The sequence below is a fragment of the Salvelinus alpinus genome, chromosome 32 (assembly GCF_045679555.1).
Source record: "Salvelinus alpinus chromosome 32, SLU_Salpinus.1, whole genome shotgun sequence".
Lineage (NCBI taxonomy): Eukaryota > Metazoa > Chordata > Actinopteri > Salmoniformes > Salmonidae > Salvelinus > Salvelinus alpinus.
In genome coordinates this window covers 28,495,389-28,512,603 of record NC_092117.1, presented here as the reverse complement: position 1 = coordinate 28,512,603, position 17,215 = coordinate 28,495,389, and the positions used below count along the sequence as shown (strand labels likewise).

Genomic DNA, 17,215 nt, shown 5'->3' with positions numbered 1-17,215 from the left:
TGTAACTATAGTGTAGCATTCCACTGTCCATTACTAACCCAGGTAACAGTATGTAACTGTAGTGTAGCATTCCACTGTCCATTACTAACCCAGGTAACAGTATGTAACTATAGTGTAGCATTCCACTGTCCATTACTAACCCAGGTAACAGTATCTAACTGTAGTGTAGCATTCCACTGTCCATTACTAACCCAGGTAACAGTATGTAACTATAGTGCAGCATTCCACTGTCCATTACTAACCCAGGTAACAGTATGTAACTATAGTGTAGCATTCCACTGTCCAGTAATAACCCAGGTAACAGTATGTAACTGTAGTGTAGCATTCCACTGTCCAGTAATAACCCAGTTAACAGTATGTAACTGTAGTGTAGCATTCCACTGTCCATTACTAACCCAGGTAACAGTATGTAACTGTAGTGTAGCATTCCACTGTCCATTACTAACCCAGGTAACAGTATGTAACTGTAGTGTAGCATTCCACTGTCCATTACTAACCCAGGTAACAGTATGTAACTGTAGTGTAGCATTCCACTGTCCAGTAATAACCCAGGTAACAGTATGTAACTGTAGTGTAGCATTCCACTGCCCATTACTAACCCAGGTAACAGTATGTAACTGTAGTGTAGCATTCCACTGTCTAGTAATAACCCAGGTAACAGTATGTAACTGTAGTGTAGCATTCCACTGTCCAGTAATAACCCAGGTAACAGTATGTAACTGTAGTGTAGCATTCCACTGTCCATTACTAACCCAGGTAACAGTATGTAACTGTAGTGTAACATTCCACTGTCTAGTAATAACCCAGGTAACAGTATGTAACTGTAGTGTAGCATTCCACTGTCCATTACTAACCCAGGTAACAGTATGTAACTGTAGTGTAGCATTCCACTGTCCATTACTAACCCAGGTAACAGTATGTAACTGTAGTGTAGCATTCCACTGTCCATTACTAACCCAGGTAACAGTATGTAACTATAGTGTAGCATTCCACTGTCCATTACTAACCCAGGTAACAGTATGTAACTGTAGTGTATCATTCCATTGTCCATTACTAACCCAGGTAACAGTATGTAACTATAGTGTAGCATTCCACTGTCCAGTAATAACCCAGGTAACAGTATGTAACTGTAGTATAGCATTCCACTGTCCATTACTAACCCAGGTAACTGTATGTAACTGTAGTGTAGCATTCCACTGTCCATTACTAACCCAGGTAACAGTATGTAACTGTAGTGTAGCATTCCACTGTCCAGTAATAACCCAGGTAACGGTATGTAACTATAGTGTAGCATTCCACTGTCCATTACTAACCCAGGTAACAGTATGTAACTGTAGTGTAGCATTCCACTGTCCATTACTAACCCAGGTAACAGTATGTAACTGTAGTGTAGCATTCCACTGTCTAGTAATAACCCAGGTAACAGTATGTAACTGTAGTGTAGCATTCCACTGTACATTACTAACCCAGGTAACAGTATCTTACTGTAGTGTAGCATTCCACTGTCCATTACTAACCCAGGTAACAGTATGTAACTGTAGTGTAGCATTCCACTGTCCATTACTAACCCAGGTAACAGTATGTAACTGTAGTGTAGCATTCCACTGTCCAGTAATAACCCAGGTAACAGTATGTAACTGTAGTGTAGCATTCCACTGTCCATTACTAACCCAGGTAACAGTATGTAACTGTAGTGTAGCATTCCACTGTCCATTACTAACCCAGGTAACAGTATGTAACTGTAGTGTAGCATTCCACTGTCCAGTAATAACCCAGGTAACATTATGTAACTGTAGTGTAGCATTCCACTGTCCATTACTAACCCAGGTAACAGTATGTAACTGTAGTGTAGCATTCCACTGTCCAGTAATAACCCAGGTAACAGTATGTAACTGTAGTGTAACATTCCACTGTCCAGTAATAACCCAGGTAACAGTATGTAACTGTAGTGTAGCATTCCACTGTCCATTACTAACCCAGGTAACATTATGTAACTGTAGTGTAGCATTCCACTGTCTAGTAATAACCCAGGTAACAGTATGTAACTGTAGTGTAGCATTCCACTGTCCAGTAATAACCCAGGTAACAGTATCTTACTGTAGTGTAGCATTCCACTGTCCATTACTAACCCAGGTAACAGTATGTAACTGTAGTGTAACATTCCACTGTCCAGTAATAACCCAGGTAACAGTATGTAACTGTAGTGTAGCATTCCACTGTCTAGTAATAACCCAGGTAACAGTATGTAACTGTAGTGTAGCATTCCACTGTCCATTACTAACCCAGGTAACAGTATGTAACTGTAGTGTAGCATTCCACTGTCCATTACTAACCCAGGTAACAGTATGTAACTGTAGTGTAGCATTCCACTGTCCATTACTAACCCAGGTAACAGTATGTAACTATAGTGTAGCATTCCACTGTCCATTACTAACCCAGGTAACAGTATGTAACTGTAGTGTAGCATTCCACTGTCCATTACTAACCCAGGTAACAGTATGCAACTGTAGTGTAGCATTCCACTGTCCATTACTAACCCAGGTAACAGTATGTAACTATAGTGTAGCATTCCACTGTCCATTACTAACCCAGGTAACAGTATGTAACTATAGTGTAGCATTCCACTGTCCATTACTAACCCAGGTAACAGTATGTAACTGTAGTGTAGCATTCCACTGTCCATTACTAACCCAGGTAACTGTATGTAACTGTAGTGTAGCATTCCACTGTCCATTACTAACCCAGGTAACAGTATGTAACTGTAGTGTAGCATTCCACTGTCCAGTAATAACCCAGGTAACAGTATGTAACTATAGTGTAGCATTCCACTGTCCATTACTAACCCAGGTAACAGTATGTAACTGTAGTGTAGCATTCCACTGTCCATTACTAACCCAGGTAACAGTATGTAACTGTAGTGTAACATTCCACTGTCCAGTAATAACCCAGGTAACAGTATGTAACTATAGTGTAGCATTCCACTGTCCATTACTAACCCAGGTAACAGTATGTAACTGTAGTGTAGCATTCCACTGTCCATTACTAACCCAGGTAACAGTATGTAACTATAGTGTAGCATTCCACTGTCCAGTAATAACCCAGGTAACAGTATGTAACTGTAGTGTAGCATTCCACTGTCCATTACTAACCCAGGTAACAGTATGTAACTGTAGTGTAGCATTCCACTGTCCATTACTAACCCAGGTAACAGTATGTAACTGTAGTGTAGCATTCCACTGTCTAGTAATAACCCAGGTAACAGTATGTAACTGTAGTGTAGCATTCCACTGTCCATTACTAACCCAGGTAACAGTATGTAACTGTAGTGTAGCATTCCACTGTCCATTACTAACCCAGGTAACATTATGTAACTGTAGTGTAGCATTCCACTGTCTATTAATAACCCAGGTAACAGTATGTAACTGTAGTGTAGCATTCCACTGTCTAGTAATAACCCAGGTAACAGTATGTAACTGTAGTGTAGCATTCCACTGTCCATTACTAACCCAGGTAACAGTATGTAACTGTAGTGTAACATTCCACTGTCCATTACTAACCCAGGTAACAGTATCTAACTGTAGTGTAGCATTCCACTGTCCATTACTAACCCAGGTAACAGTATGTAACTGTAGTGTAGCATTCCACTGTCCATTAATAACCCAGGTAACAGTATGTAACTGTAGTGTAGCATTCCACTGCCCATTACTAACCCAGGTAACAGTATCTAACTGTAGTGTAGCATTCCACTGTCCAGTAATAACCCAGGTAACATTATGTAACTGTAGTGTAGCATTACACTGTCTAGTAATAACCCAGGTAACAGTATGTAACTGTAGTGTAGCATTCCACTGTCTAGTAATAACCCAGGTAACAGTATGTAACTGTAGTGTAGCATTCCACTGTCCATTACTAACCCAGGTAACAGTATGTAACTGTAGTGTAGCATTCCACTGTCCATTACTAACCCAGGTAACAGTATCTTACTGTAGTGTAGCATTCCACTGTCCATTACTAACCCAGGTAACAGTATCTTACTGTAGTGTAACACTCCAATGTCCAGTAATAACCCAGGTAACAGTATGTAACTGACTGCTGAGGCTGAAACCACTCCATAACAACAACAATTTAAATTATTTCTGACCCCCCCTTCACTCCTCCTACCTCTGCCCATACATCCACTCCATTAAAATTGACCAACCAACTCATGCTGTTGTGCATTCTGTCGATCTGTGTGATTAGCTTCAGAGAAGGTGGCTAAACATGGAAACAATGATTTTCTCCACCACACTATACCACTTCAATAACCACCTCCATACAGTGGCCTAGACTGTAGAGCATTTATAAAACTTCCATTATAACTACTCTCCAAACTAAACAACTGGAGACTGCAGAAGCTGTGATTTCATTGACCAATCCGATCAGGCTGCGTTAGCTCGCTGGTCATTGTACTGTAGCTCCAGCCAGTGGGTTGATGATGTGTGTGTACCATTCCTCTTGATTAGCGCGTGAGTGTGACTAACGGCCATAACAGCTTCTAAAGAGTGTGATGTCATCTATCTCCCATTACCCAGCATCCTCATCAACCCGGGGAACCACGTAAAGATGCAGGAAGGAACTCTGGGGTTCTTCATCGCCAGTGACGCCAAAGAAGTAAAGAGGTAATGGCTATCATCCCACCATCACGGAAAAATACAGAAAAACGCCACAGGAAAAGTCTGTTTAAAGCCTTGCCTGGGTTTTCTGTGTTCATTGTCTTGGTGGCTAAAAGGAGATTAGGCATTAAACTTCTCTAAATATCTTGTTAAAAATAAAGGTTTCATTGGTAAAAGTAAAAGCCAGCTGGTTAAAGCCAACTCACAGGTCAACCTGGTGACATGGGTCAAACTCACAAGGTGAGTTGCAAACTGAGATGATAAATGTCTATGCTGCTGTTTTCTCCCCTCAGAGCATTTTTCTACTGCAAAGCTTGTCACGATGACATCACAGACCCCAAACGGATCAAAAAGTGTGGCTGCAAACGACGTGAGTACACCCACAACACAATCACTCACCCCTCGTATGACCCTCCTCTCCTCCCAACCCCTCCCCCACCTCCCACTGTCGCTGAATTAGGATTAGGATGTGCTATAATATGAATGATGTCATATCCCTCACTGTTTCTCATAGGAATATCCTTTTACAGCGATAACTATATTTTTTGCTATTATACACTTTGAAATGGACATTTCCCCAGTGATGACCTTGAGTCCCATTTGAAAGTGTAATAACTGTGATCACAATTCCTCAACCTTCATTGTGGTATAATCCAAAATCAATGCATGATGATATTATTTATTAAATCCAAAAGAAGTACAGGCAACATTATGCACATTTAGTTTGATTTATTAATTTCATGACTAAAATATGTAACCTGATCATGTTATGTATCATAATGACGAAACTAGTTAGAAGGGTGGACTGAAGTCTGGAGGCAGAAAGGGACCGAGAGAGAGATAGTTGTCAGTGTGCTAATGATGGAGTGAGTTTGAGTGACAGGAGTAGCTGAGCAGACGAGGGAGGCTGTCAGGTCACCATAGCGACTCTGTGATATGGGCAGAGATATTGACCTCAGTCAGGTGGAAGAATAAATGAACCAATGGCGTTTCTCTGCTCAGGGTTCATGGGGTCAGACAACCACATACCCTATTGGTCAAACCATACAGAATCAGAACACCGTAATGGTCCAGGCATACTACCATACACAGAATCAGCACACCGTAATGGTCCAGGCATACTACCATACACAGAATCAGAACACCGTAATGGTCCAGGCATACTACCATACACAGAATCAGAACACCGTAATGGTCCAGGCATACTACCATACACAGAATCAGAACACCGTAATGGTCCAGGCATACTACCATACACAGAATCAGAACACCGTAATGGTCCAGGCATACTACCATACACAGAATCAGAACACCGTAATGGTCCAGGCATACCACCATACACAGAATCAGAACACCGTAATGGTCCAGGCATACTACCATACACAGAATCAGAACACCGTAATGGTCCAGGCATACTACCATACACAGAATCAGAACACCGTAATGGTCCAGGCATACTACCATACACAGAATCAGAACACCGTAATGGTCCAGGCATACTACCATACACAGAATCAGAACACCGTAATGGTCCAGGCATACTACCATACACTTCTGCCAGCGGGGAGGACTTGGAATATTACCCTTTTTCTCAACTTGTACTATTGATCAGACTGGGAATTAGAGAATGTTTACAAGGGTTGGGCTCAATTGCTTTTCAATTCAGGAAGTAAAGTCATTGAGGAAAATAATATACAGTAAGTCGTATTTTCAGTCTACTTCCTGGATAGGCTGAATTAAAAGCATTAAGGGCCTTATTACTACCTGACCTACATGGGCCCTTGTCCCAACATGTTAAATAGTTCCACCTCCTGCAGTCTCCATACATCTAGAAAGGTCAGCAACAATTACAGTAAGCAGCCTACGCCCAAACAAACACACAATCTCCACTGTCCTTTCCCTTTGTCTGTGTCATCTCACTTATTCAGTCTAAAGGCCTGGTAGTTTGTCAGGTAGAGAGAACCAGAGACCTGTATTGTCTGATTATCACTATAAGGCCAAACTGAGGCAAGCTGAGCTGTACTGGGCTGGCCTGGTTACACATCCGCCACAGTTTCTGCAACCATGCTGGAATGGACAATGTGAAGAAATATATCTGAGCCAGCACTGTACGGTTTGGGTTGGCCCTATAGTGTGAATCAGGCATTGGTCCAATAGATTTACTGTACCTGAAACGAGACAGTTCTATTTTAGATTATTTTAGTTTCTGTGTCTCTGTCTGATTTAATGTTGTATTACCAACAGGAGGGCCACATTTAGAGAGATGACATTTCCATTACTAGAATGAATGTTTGTCTTCTGTTAGTTCTGTTTTGTTTCTGTTGCTGTTTGTTTTGTCCAAGTTTTTATGACCATTGACATGTTGTTGATGTTATTTCCTTCCCCTGCTGCCGGTGGGAAACACCACTACTTTATTTAACCACTCTCTGGTAGTGATTTACTGTGAGTAAAAAAACACGGGTTCCCTCCTACCCAGAGTGCAGTGCGAGTGTCTCTTCTCTTTCTCTGCCAGCAGTATTCTATGTTGCATGTTACCGGTGTAGCATTTGAATCATTCTCCCAGCCTCTCATCTTTACACTGTCCTGCCTCAGACCAGACCTGAATTCAGCAGAACCCAAACTCACACCTACATCTGATTATCTAGTCTGTCTCCTCATAGGCTCATAGTCTAGCCCGGCCTCTGACTCCCTTAATATGACAGAGTGTGATTTTATTATAGGAGAAGTGCATGAACTCTCCTTGACATTTTTGCCTCAAGATCTGTATTAGAAACCCAATCCTACCCCTTGTGTCTTCAGCTCTCCATGAGTCCTCCTTACCCTCTCTCTAATGACACACACTGAGTAAGAGACAAGACATCAGGAGGGGGAGACAGAAAAAAAAGAAATAATTTAGATTCAAATTAATCTTCTCACTCTGAGGCTATTTTGTACACTGCTGTATTTTCAGAAAAGCGTAAAGTGTTCTTGTGGGAAGTTCTGGAAATGATTCAGCTCAGCAAGCAATGTCTCCAAAACACAATCAAAACAATCTGGTTGTACACCCCTCACCCTCCACTCCCCTCGCTGCTTTTAGTTCCCCTCCCCACCCCCAGTGCTTCTAGCCCCCCTCGCCACTCCCCAGTTCTCTGGTACTCTGCCCAGCTCCAATCGTACCACTACCCAGAGTTCACCAGTGCATTAAGAATTTAAATATTGTCGCCCCCAGCCCCACTGCAATTAATTTCAATTCTAGATGGTCATCAGGCCCTTTTTTACTCGCTGTCATCAATGCCCTGAGTGAAAGAAAACTGCTTAACGAGACAGTGCTTAAACTGTACTGCGTGCTTCATTGCTGTACTGCTAGTTGGCCACTAGGTGGCGATGTCTTGCCACAGTCTTGAATGTAGCCTTATCGAAGGAAACTGACACTGAGGTCCTCAGAAACCTATTCAGCAAGAATATTATGAGCAACAGGGTCTGTTTCAGTCATAGACACAGAATTACTATAATGTTTAAAAAAAGGCCCTTAGACCACTGTAATTGAACTGGAACACTCATGGGTATACAGAGTATGGCCGCCAGTCCACCCATCACAGACCCATTGATTTGAATGGAATGACTGTTCTGGTAATACTATTTCTATGGTTACAGTAAACAGTGAAAGGGATCATTTCATTAACTCTTGGCTGTGTTTTATGGTGTTTGGGTTTTTGGTTTGGTTGAGATGTGTCTGAACACAAAGTGAGTCTTTCGAGGAAAAACTGTTCTTTGTGTTACACATTCCTCTATTTACAGTTGTGCTTTGCAACATGATACAATCACTGGATAAAAGTAATAAAAGTGGCTTTAGTTTATTTAAAAAAACATTTTATATAAGTATCCATATGTTATTAAGTTTGATTTACTATTCAAAGTCAACACGGCTCATCACGTTCTTGCTAAATAGGGTTGTCTTTCACTTTAGAGGACCAGTGACCATAAGTATGAGTTCCATTAGGACATCCTTCTCACTATTGATATTCAACTTGACTTGTGTCTTTGTATGTTTTGTCTGGTGGAATGTTGAATGTGACATATGAAAACAAACTTTTATTTCCAGAACCACAAAAAAAAAGACGGACAGCGTAGTGGTGTGAGTGTGTGTTAACAATCACCTTTCTTTGACAAAATGTACACAGACAGTCATGTTCATGTTGACTCTTGTGGTGAAGCATGTCCTAAAAGGGACACCATAGTCCATACTGTAGTAGGCTAGATCAGGGTAAAGGGTATGTGTGAAGTCATTTGTGTCAAACACATTGTCATGTTGTGTCGTGTTCTCCATCTCCCCCTCCCATCTCTCGCTAACCAAAATGACCACGACACGTACTGTGTTCAACTGAATACCCACCTAGAAAAAAACTCACAAGTAAAAGTCAGAGTCAGAGCATGAAATGACACTCACTGCTCAGGTCTGGCACGCCTCCAAACTGTTTCTGCTCTGGAAACAGTTACCCCACTCCACACCCTTTAATCGCTATGATCTCTCTATGCATGCTTATGAATGTTTATAAAGCACTTGTGCATGCTGTTTATAGGACACACAGACCCTGATGGGGCCAGGCCTCGCTCTCCATTCTCTCTCTGGCAACAAACTCTCCTAGCCACATGTGGTTAAAACAGTAAAGGTAGACGTATAGTTCTCCCCAGAGAGAGGGAGAGAGTGCGTTTCTGTGATCGTGTTAGTGTGAGTTGGTGAGTTGGCATCCTGGCACAGAGAGAATGGGAACCAGGGACTGTTGTCTATCGCTGAACCAGAGTCACGGCAATCTAGAACCGCTGCTCTGAGGGGCTTTCATTACCTACCGCTCCTCCTGGGGTTAAGATCTTGACATATATACACACACACATATACGCTTCAAATGTGTGATATAGATCATGTATATGCACAGTAACTTGCAAATACAGTGCATTCGGAAAGTATTCAGACCCCTTGAGTTTTTCCAGATTTTGTTACGTTACAGGCGTATTCTGAAATGGATAAAAAAAAAAAATCCTTGTCAATCTAAACACAATATACCCTATAATGACAAAGCAAAAATAAATCAATTACATGCCTTATTTACTTAAGTATTCAGACCCTTTGGTATGAGACTCGAAATTGAGCTCAGGTGCATCCAGTTTCCAAGATCATCCTTGAGATGTTTCTATAACTCGATTGGAGTCCACCTGTGGTAAATTCAATTGATTGGACATGATTTGGAGAAGCACACACCTGTCAAAGCAAAAACCAAGCCATGAGGTAGAAGGAATTGTCCATAGAGCTCCGAGACAGGATTGTGTTAAAGAAACAGATTGGGGAAGGGTACCAATTTTATTTTGCAGCATTGAAGGTCTCCAAGAACACAGTGGCATCAATCCTTCTTAAATGAAGAAGTTTGGAACCACCAAGACTCTTCCTAGAGCTGGCCGCCTGGACAAACTGAGCAATCGTGGGAGAAGGGCCTTGGTCAGGGAGGTGACCAAGAACCGAATGGTCACTCTGACAGAGCTCCAGAGTTACTCTGTGGAGATAGGAGAACCTTCCAGAAGGACAACCATCTCTGCAGCACTCCACCAATCAGGCCTTTATGGTAGAGTGGCCAGATGGAAGCCGCCACTCAGTAAAAGGCACATGACAGCCTGCTTGGATTCTCTGGTCTGATGAAACCAAGATTGAACTGTTTGGCCTGAATACCAAGCGTCATGTCTGGAGGAAACCTGGCACCATCCCTACGGTGATGCATGGTGGTGGCAGCATCATGCTTTGGGGATGTTTTTCAGCGGCAGGGACTAGGAGACCAGTCAGGATTGAGGGAAAGATGAACGGAGCAAAGTACAGAGAGATAATTGATGAAAACCTGCTCCAGAGTGCTCAAGACCTCAGACTGGGGCGAAGGTTCACTTTCCAACAGGACAACGACCCAAAGCACACAGCCAAGACAACACAGGAGTGGCTTCGGGACAAGTCTCTTAATATCCTTGAGTGGCCCAGCCAGAGCCCAGATTTGAACCCGATCAAACATCTCTGGAGAGACCTGAAAATAGCTGTGCAGCGACGCTCCCCATCCAACCTGACAGAGCTTGAGAGGATCTGCAGAAAAGAATGGGAGAAACTCCCCAAATACAGGTGTGCCAAGTTTGTAGCGTCATACCTAAGAAGACGCGATACTGTAATCACTGCCAAAGGTACTTAAACAAAGTACTGAGTAAAGGTTCTGAATACTTAAAAAATTATAAATTAGCAAACATGTCAATTGTTATATTTTTATTTTATGTTTTTATTTAACCTTTATTTTAGGCAAGTCAGTTCAGAACAAATTCGTATTTACAATGACGGCCTAGGAACAGTGGGTTGACTGCCTTGTTCAGGGGCAGAACAACAGATTTTTACCTTATCAGCTCTGGGTTTCGATCTAGCAACCTTTCAGTTACTGGCCCGACGCTCTAACCACTAGGCTACCTGCCACCCCTCTACGGACAATTCCTTTGTTGCTTTGTCATTATGGGGTATTGTGTGTAGATTGATGAGGGATTAAAACAATTTTATACATTTTAGAATAAGGCTGTAAGGTAACAAAATGTGGAAAAAGTCAAGGCGTCTGAATACTTTCCGAATGCACTGTACATACACACCACTCTCAAGCCTCTCTGGAGGAGTGCTGCTGTAGTGAAACTCTTGTCCTGCTAGCATGGAATGGCCTGGCCAGTCTAGCCAGTAGATTAGTGTGATGAATCCTTGACCACGGCTGCCGCAGCTGCATGAGGGGATACAGGTACGTGATCCACACCTTTAGCCGGACGGATAGAGGATGTTATGATCTGTTATGTTCTGAATGAAACATTATATGTCTTTATGAGGTTTGCTGCTGAAGACATTGTTCATGCTACTCTCTGGCTCTGAATGACCCCCCTCCCATTCCCCTCTATCCCCTCCCCCCTTTACCCCACTGTCATATTTGCCTTTATACCTGTTATGGCATTTTCAGCCTTAGGACACAGCTTGACCCTTGACCCTGAGACCATTTTGACTAGCCAAATTGGACTACAACTTTCAAATTGTTAAAAACTTTATTGATCAAAACAAGACTTTGGGATGAAATTGAAAGAGCTTCATTTGACCATGGTAATATATTGCACACAATTCTCACTGCAGTTTGGCACTCTTGCCGTATATGAAGCACCCTAATATTTTAGGCAGGGGTTGGATCCAAAATTATTTTCCGATCGTTTTGTTTGAAACAGAACCATTTTCGTCCTTTTTTTTAACCTGTCAAATCAACATAGTTTTTACATTTAGCTGATTAATTTACTCCACCAATTATCAAGGATAGAGAAGCTACAGAACGGGTAGATGTTTACATGTTTCATTGGTCATATAAGTGCAGGCGCGAGATGCGACTGAAATGTCAATGGTGGGGAGAGAGCGAGAAAGATGGGTGGACATAAATGGGGGCTTGGCTTGAAGCGCTAACCATCATGACGTGAATTGGAATGTGTTTAGTTTATTACTAGCATCAGAACTTAACTTATAACAGAATGATATACTAGACATGAAAACAATTTTCGGAACAAAAAAACAGTTCTCAAGATTTAAAAATAATGGTTCTGTTCCGGAATACTAGAGATGACTTTCGTTTTCGGTTCTGTTTCTGTTCCTTGAAAATTGTTGTTCTTTTATGGTTTTCTTTTGTGTTTCCTGAACCGGTTCCAACCCCTGATTGTAGGTGCCCTTTACTGGTCTTTTGTTGGGGCTCAAGCCTGCGTAAGCTGGCATCTAAGGCTTTGCATTTATTATCTTATTGTCTCCTTTATGGAGTAACCTTCTGGCTTCCCTGAATGACTATTTCACCTTTTGCCATTAACCTGCTGCTTTTCCTCTTCCTCTCATCCCAAAACATGACTGTAGCCAAGATGTCCGCCTACAAACAAATGAAACTGGCATGTTGTTTTGATTGCGGCCGTTCAGAGCAAGACTGCTCTTGCATGTCAGGCAGTGTACATAGTAACATGGACACCCTACAGAGGGCCTACCCACTCTCCTCTGTCTCTGTTCATGATTGCGCAACCACTTTACGTGCCTGTAGGTTACACCGCCCAACACATGCTGTTACATGTCTGTTTTGTGTGTGGACCATGTACCTTTGTGCTTTATCCGTAACGTTGTCCATGTGGCGTGCTTCCATATTTGCTGTTGCGCTGTTGTTGCTTATTTAAATGTATTTGTGATTATTTGTTTTTGAATTTGAGTATTTATTATGATCTTTTCTGTGGGTTCTATTGGGTGGCAGTGATGGTGTTGCTTTGTGGTGCTGCTCTACTGTAGCTGTTAGCTCTGTGGCTAGCGCCTGCTACATCCGTCAACCACTCGGATGGGGACTGCTATTAGACAGTTGGTGTTTCGTGTGTTATATTCTTTCAAATACTGTATATTATCTATAATTTTGATGAAGAAAAACGTGACTTCGTTGAAGGGATGATTTATTTCTGTTTATTTGTGTTGTTGTTTTGTCTTACTTTGTTTATGAAGGCATCGCAAGCCTTTAGAGGAACCTCCTTGCTAATTGTGTTTCTGTTCTGTTCCTGATAATTTTATTTCACGCACGCAGGACTGACTTGTGCAGGAACGAGAGCCATGTTCATCAACTGATATTCATACATAATGTAGATATGTAGCATATCAAGTGGGCTTTATCTTACTACTAAACAAGATGACATCATCATACACAACGGGAAGCCAATGAGGGCAATGGCAAAAGCGGAGAGTTTTCTTTTTTTTTTTTAAGTACAGTGACTGTTGAATTTTTAAGAATCCGAAAGTATATTTTTATTCCATTGTTTGCTAGCTGGTTAGCTAGCGCACGCTCATTGACCACCATTGAAAACATTGCAAACGCTAGTTAACTAGCTAGCCAGTTAATATAACTTGTATTCTCCAAATGTACACTACCGGTCAAAAGTATTAGAACAGCTACTCATTCAAGGGTTTTTCTTTATTTTTACTATTTTCCACATTGTAGAATAATAATGAAGACATCAAAACTATGGAATAACACATATGGAATCATGTAGTAAGCAAAAAAGTGTTAAAACAAATCAAAATATATTTTATATTTGAAATTTTTCAAAGTAGCCACCCTTTGCCTTGACGACAGCTTTGCACACTCTTGGCATTCTCTCAACCAGCTTCACCTGGAATGCTTTTCCAACAGTCTTGAAGGAGTTCCCACATATGCTGAGCACTTGTTGGTTGCTTTTCCTTCACTCTGCGGTCTGACTCATCCCAAACCATATCAATTTGGTTGAGGTTAGGGGATTGTGGAGGCCAGATTATCTGATGCAGCACTCCATCACTCTCCTTCTTGGTAAAATAACCCTTACACAGCCTGGAGGTGTGTTGGGTCATTGTCCTGTTGAAAAAACAAATTATAGTCCCACTAAGCCCAAACCAGATGATATGGCATATCGCTGCAGAATGCTGTGGTAGCCATGCTGGTTGTGTGCCTTGAATTCTAAATAAATCACAGACAGTGTCACCAGCAAAGCACTCCCATACCATCACATCTCCTCCTCCATGCTTTACGGTGGGAAATACACATGTGGAGATCATCCGTTCATCCATACCGCATCTCACGAAGACACGGCAGTTGGAACCAAAAACCAACTTGTACTCCAGACCAAAGGACAAATTTCCACTGGTCTAATGTCCATTGCTCGTGTTTCTTGGCCCAAGCAAGTCTCTTATTCTTATTGGTGTCCTTTAGTAGTGGTTTCATGCAGCAATTCGACCATGAAGGCCTGATTTACGCAGTCTCCTCTGGATAGTTGATGTTGAGATGTGTCTGTTACTTGAACTCAGAGGATAAGTTCATTAGAGGCTGGTAACTCTAATGAACTTATCCTCTGCAGCAGAGGTAACTCTGGGTCTTACATTCCTGTGGCAGTCCTCATGAGAGCCAGTTTCATCATAGCGCTTGATGGTTTTTGCGACTGCACTTGAAGAAACGTTCAATGTTCTTGAAATGTTCTGTATTGACTGACCTTCATGTCTTAAAGTAATGATGGACTGTCATTTCTACTTGCTTATTGAGCTGTTCTTGCCATAATATGGACTTGGTCTTTTACCAAATAAGGCTATCTTCTGTGTACCAACCCTACCTCGTCACAAAACAACTGATTGGCTCAAACGCATTAAAAAGCAAATAAATTCCACAAATTAACTTTTAATGAGGCACACCTGTTAATTGACATGCATTCCAGGTGACTACCTCATGAAGCTGGTTGAGAGAATGCCAAGAGTGTGCAAAGCTGTCAAGGCAACGGGCTATTTGAAGAATCTCAAATATAAAACTTTTTTGGTTACTACATGATTCCATATGTGTTATTTCATAGTGTTGATGTCTTCACTATTATTTTACAATGTGGAAAATAGTAAAAAATTAAGAAAAGCCCTGGAATGAGTAGGAGTTCTACAACTTTTGACCGGTAGTGCATGTTAACTAGCTTAGGAGTATAACTCACATCTGCTTTTGACATCAGGATACGATTTGAGTACTGGTTATCTCCAAAATTGGTTAGTAGCTTTGACTGCATGTTGACAGTTCATTCAGAGCCTGTTGCTAGCCACAGTACAAACTTAATTTTACCAGGTTCACGTGAAGCAATTCTAATGACAGTCCACCACAACATACCAGAGAGTTTTCTGATTAGCAAGGGGTAGGTAGTCTGTGTTTAAAAAAACACAGTTTGAGATCATTGTGGGTTTTCTCCATTGGTGTCCATGGGAAATTGGACTTCCCAGGAAAACCAGAGGGGTGGGGCTTAGCGATTTATTGGCTCTTCACAATATCACACCCTCTTTTGTGGCCACGCCCTGTTGCGTATGATGTAATTTTGCTGACAGTACCTTTAAAGTTTCTCACTGTTTACATCCTCATTGCCACACTTCCACCACGTTTCTCTTCAAGGTTCTCACCGTGGCTTATTACATGATTATATGTGATCATAAGACTCTTGTCTGTCAGAGTATTGTGGTATGTAGTTGTTGATTGTGTGTCTCTCTTCATTATTATAGGACGTGGGTTAATCTTCCTATGAGAAAACAATGAAAATGATCTTTAGTTATTTAGTTCTCTTTTCCCAGACTTGAACTTTGTCCCATCAAATGACTTCCTTCTCTTCCTCAGTTATCAGGAACCCAGGAAAACATGTTCTGTTTCCTTAAAGGGATAGGTCACTTTTTTAAGTTGTAGCTTATTTTACATTTACCGAGGGTGTTGTTGTTTCATCCTAATTTTGACATTTGTTAGTTGGTTATTTAGCAACATCCAGATTGCTAGTGGAAACAGATTAAACCAGTGAGCGGTGCATTCAAAAGCGTGGGAACTTAGCCCTCTGTTGCTCCTCTATCCCCATCTGATTTCCTCCTCAGCATTCTCCCACCATCTGCGAGTGAGCTCAGACTAGATGGCCATTAGGGAAGTTACTGATCTCTCTCCTCCGCCAGCCCCTCCTAGGATTTCAGGGAATCTTCCTGCCTTGGATTTCTTCTTGTTCTCTTTGAAGGGGAAATCTGCACTTGCTTCAACCATTTTTGGACTTATAAATGAATGATATGTACCCATTGATTCTTGAAGAATATAACTTACCTCATGAGCTGAGTTCAACTGTCGGCCACCATCAGCTCCATCTATGAATTTGCAAATGGTTACATTTCTCCAGCCCCATCCCTCAGCTTTTTACCGAAAGGGGTGAAAACGCTCTGTTATTGTTTCAATTGCAGATTTCCCCGTTTTACTCTGGAGAGAGAGAATAGGGTCGCAATGTCTGTTAGGGATCGCGATCATTGGATTTTCTCTCTGTCTTTTTTCTGTCTTTCAGAGTGGATAGGATGTCTCAGATATGATGTCTCTGATATGATGTCTCTGATAGGATGTCTCTGATAGGATGTCTCTGATAGGATGTCTCTGATAGGATGTCTCTGATAGGATGTCTCAGATCACGACTTCATTCACATCTGAAATAGATTTTCCTCTCTGGATAACTGGTTTCTTTTTGGATAGTGTTTTCTTATTTATTTACTGTATCTGCGAGGCACTTCACGTCGTATGTTATTAACATGTTACATTTTGACCACACCTTATGCAGAGTAGTTTGCCAATTGAAATATACATGAACGGGGAAATAGTAGATATGTGAAACGCATAGCTCTGTCTAAATCTAAAGTGGTTGTGCTTCTTCCTTAGTAAGAGCAGTGATTCAGCTAGAAGGTGAACCTTGTGGAGGTCATCTTTGGGACACACTGTTTTTGATCTCTCAGGGTATTGTTTGTCTCAGCTTACACTTTTTCTGGGGACCATCTGGGGTTCGAGCCTGGAGGCTGGGCCTGGAGGCTGGGCCTGGAGGCTGGGCCTGCTGGGGCTGGGCCTGCTGGGGCTGGGCCTGCTGGGGCTGGACCTGCTGGGGCTGGACCGGCAGGGGTTAGGGGCAGGAGAAGGGGTTTGGACCTGGAGCTGGGTCTGTGTGCTGTGAGCAAGTCTGAGTCTTACTTACGGAGGAAGGGA

The 17,215-nt window shown here is 41.9% G+C and overlaps 1 protein-coding gene across 9 annotated transcripts in view; it reads left to right on the top strand.

The window, feature by feature from the left end:
* The window catches only part of LOC139562676 (calcium-activated potassium channel subunit alpha-1a-like), a 344,203-nt gene that overhangs the window by 266,482 nt on the left and 60,506 nt on the right, over positions 1 to 17,215 (top strand). For 8 of the 9 annotated variants that reach the window (XM_071380568.1, XM_071380570.1, XM_071380567.1 and 5 more), the window contains exons 17-18: positions 4,572 to 4,658; positions 4,946 to 5,022. In XM_071380568.1, the coding sequence (XP_071236669.1) occupies positions 4,572 to 4,658; positions 4,946 to 5,022 (164 nt within the window). Of the gene's footprint in view, positions 1 to 4,571; positions 4,659 to 4,945; positions 5,023 to 12,561; positions 12,736 to 17,215 lie in introns of all 9 variants that reach the window. The other variant, XM_071380575.1, reaches the window with a different exon arrangement.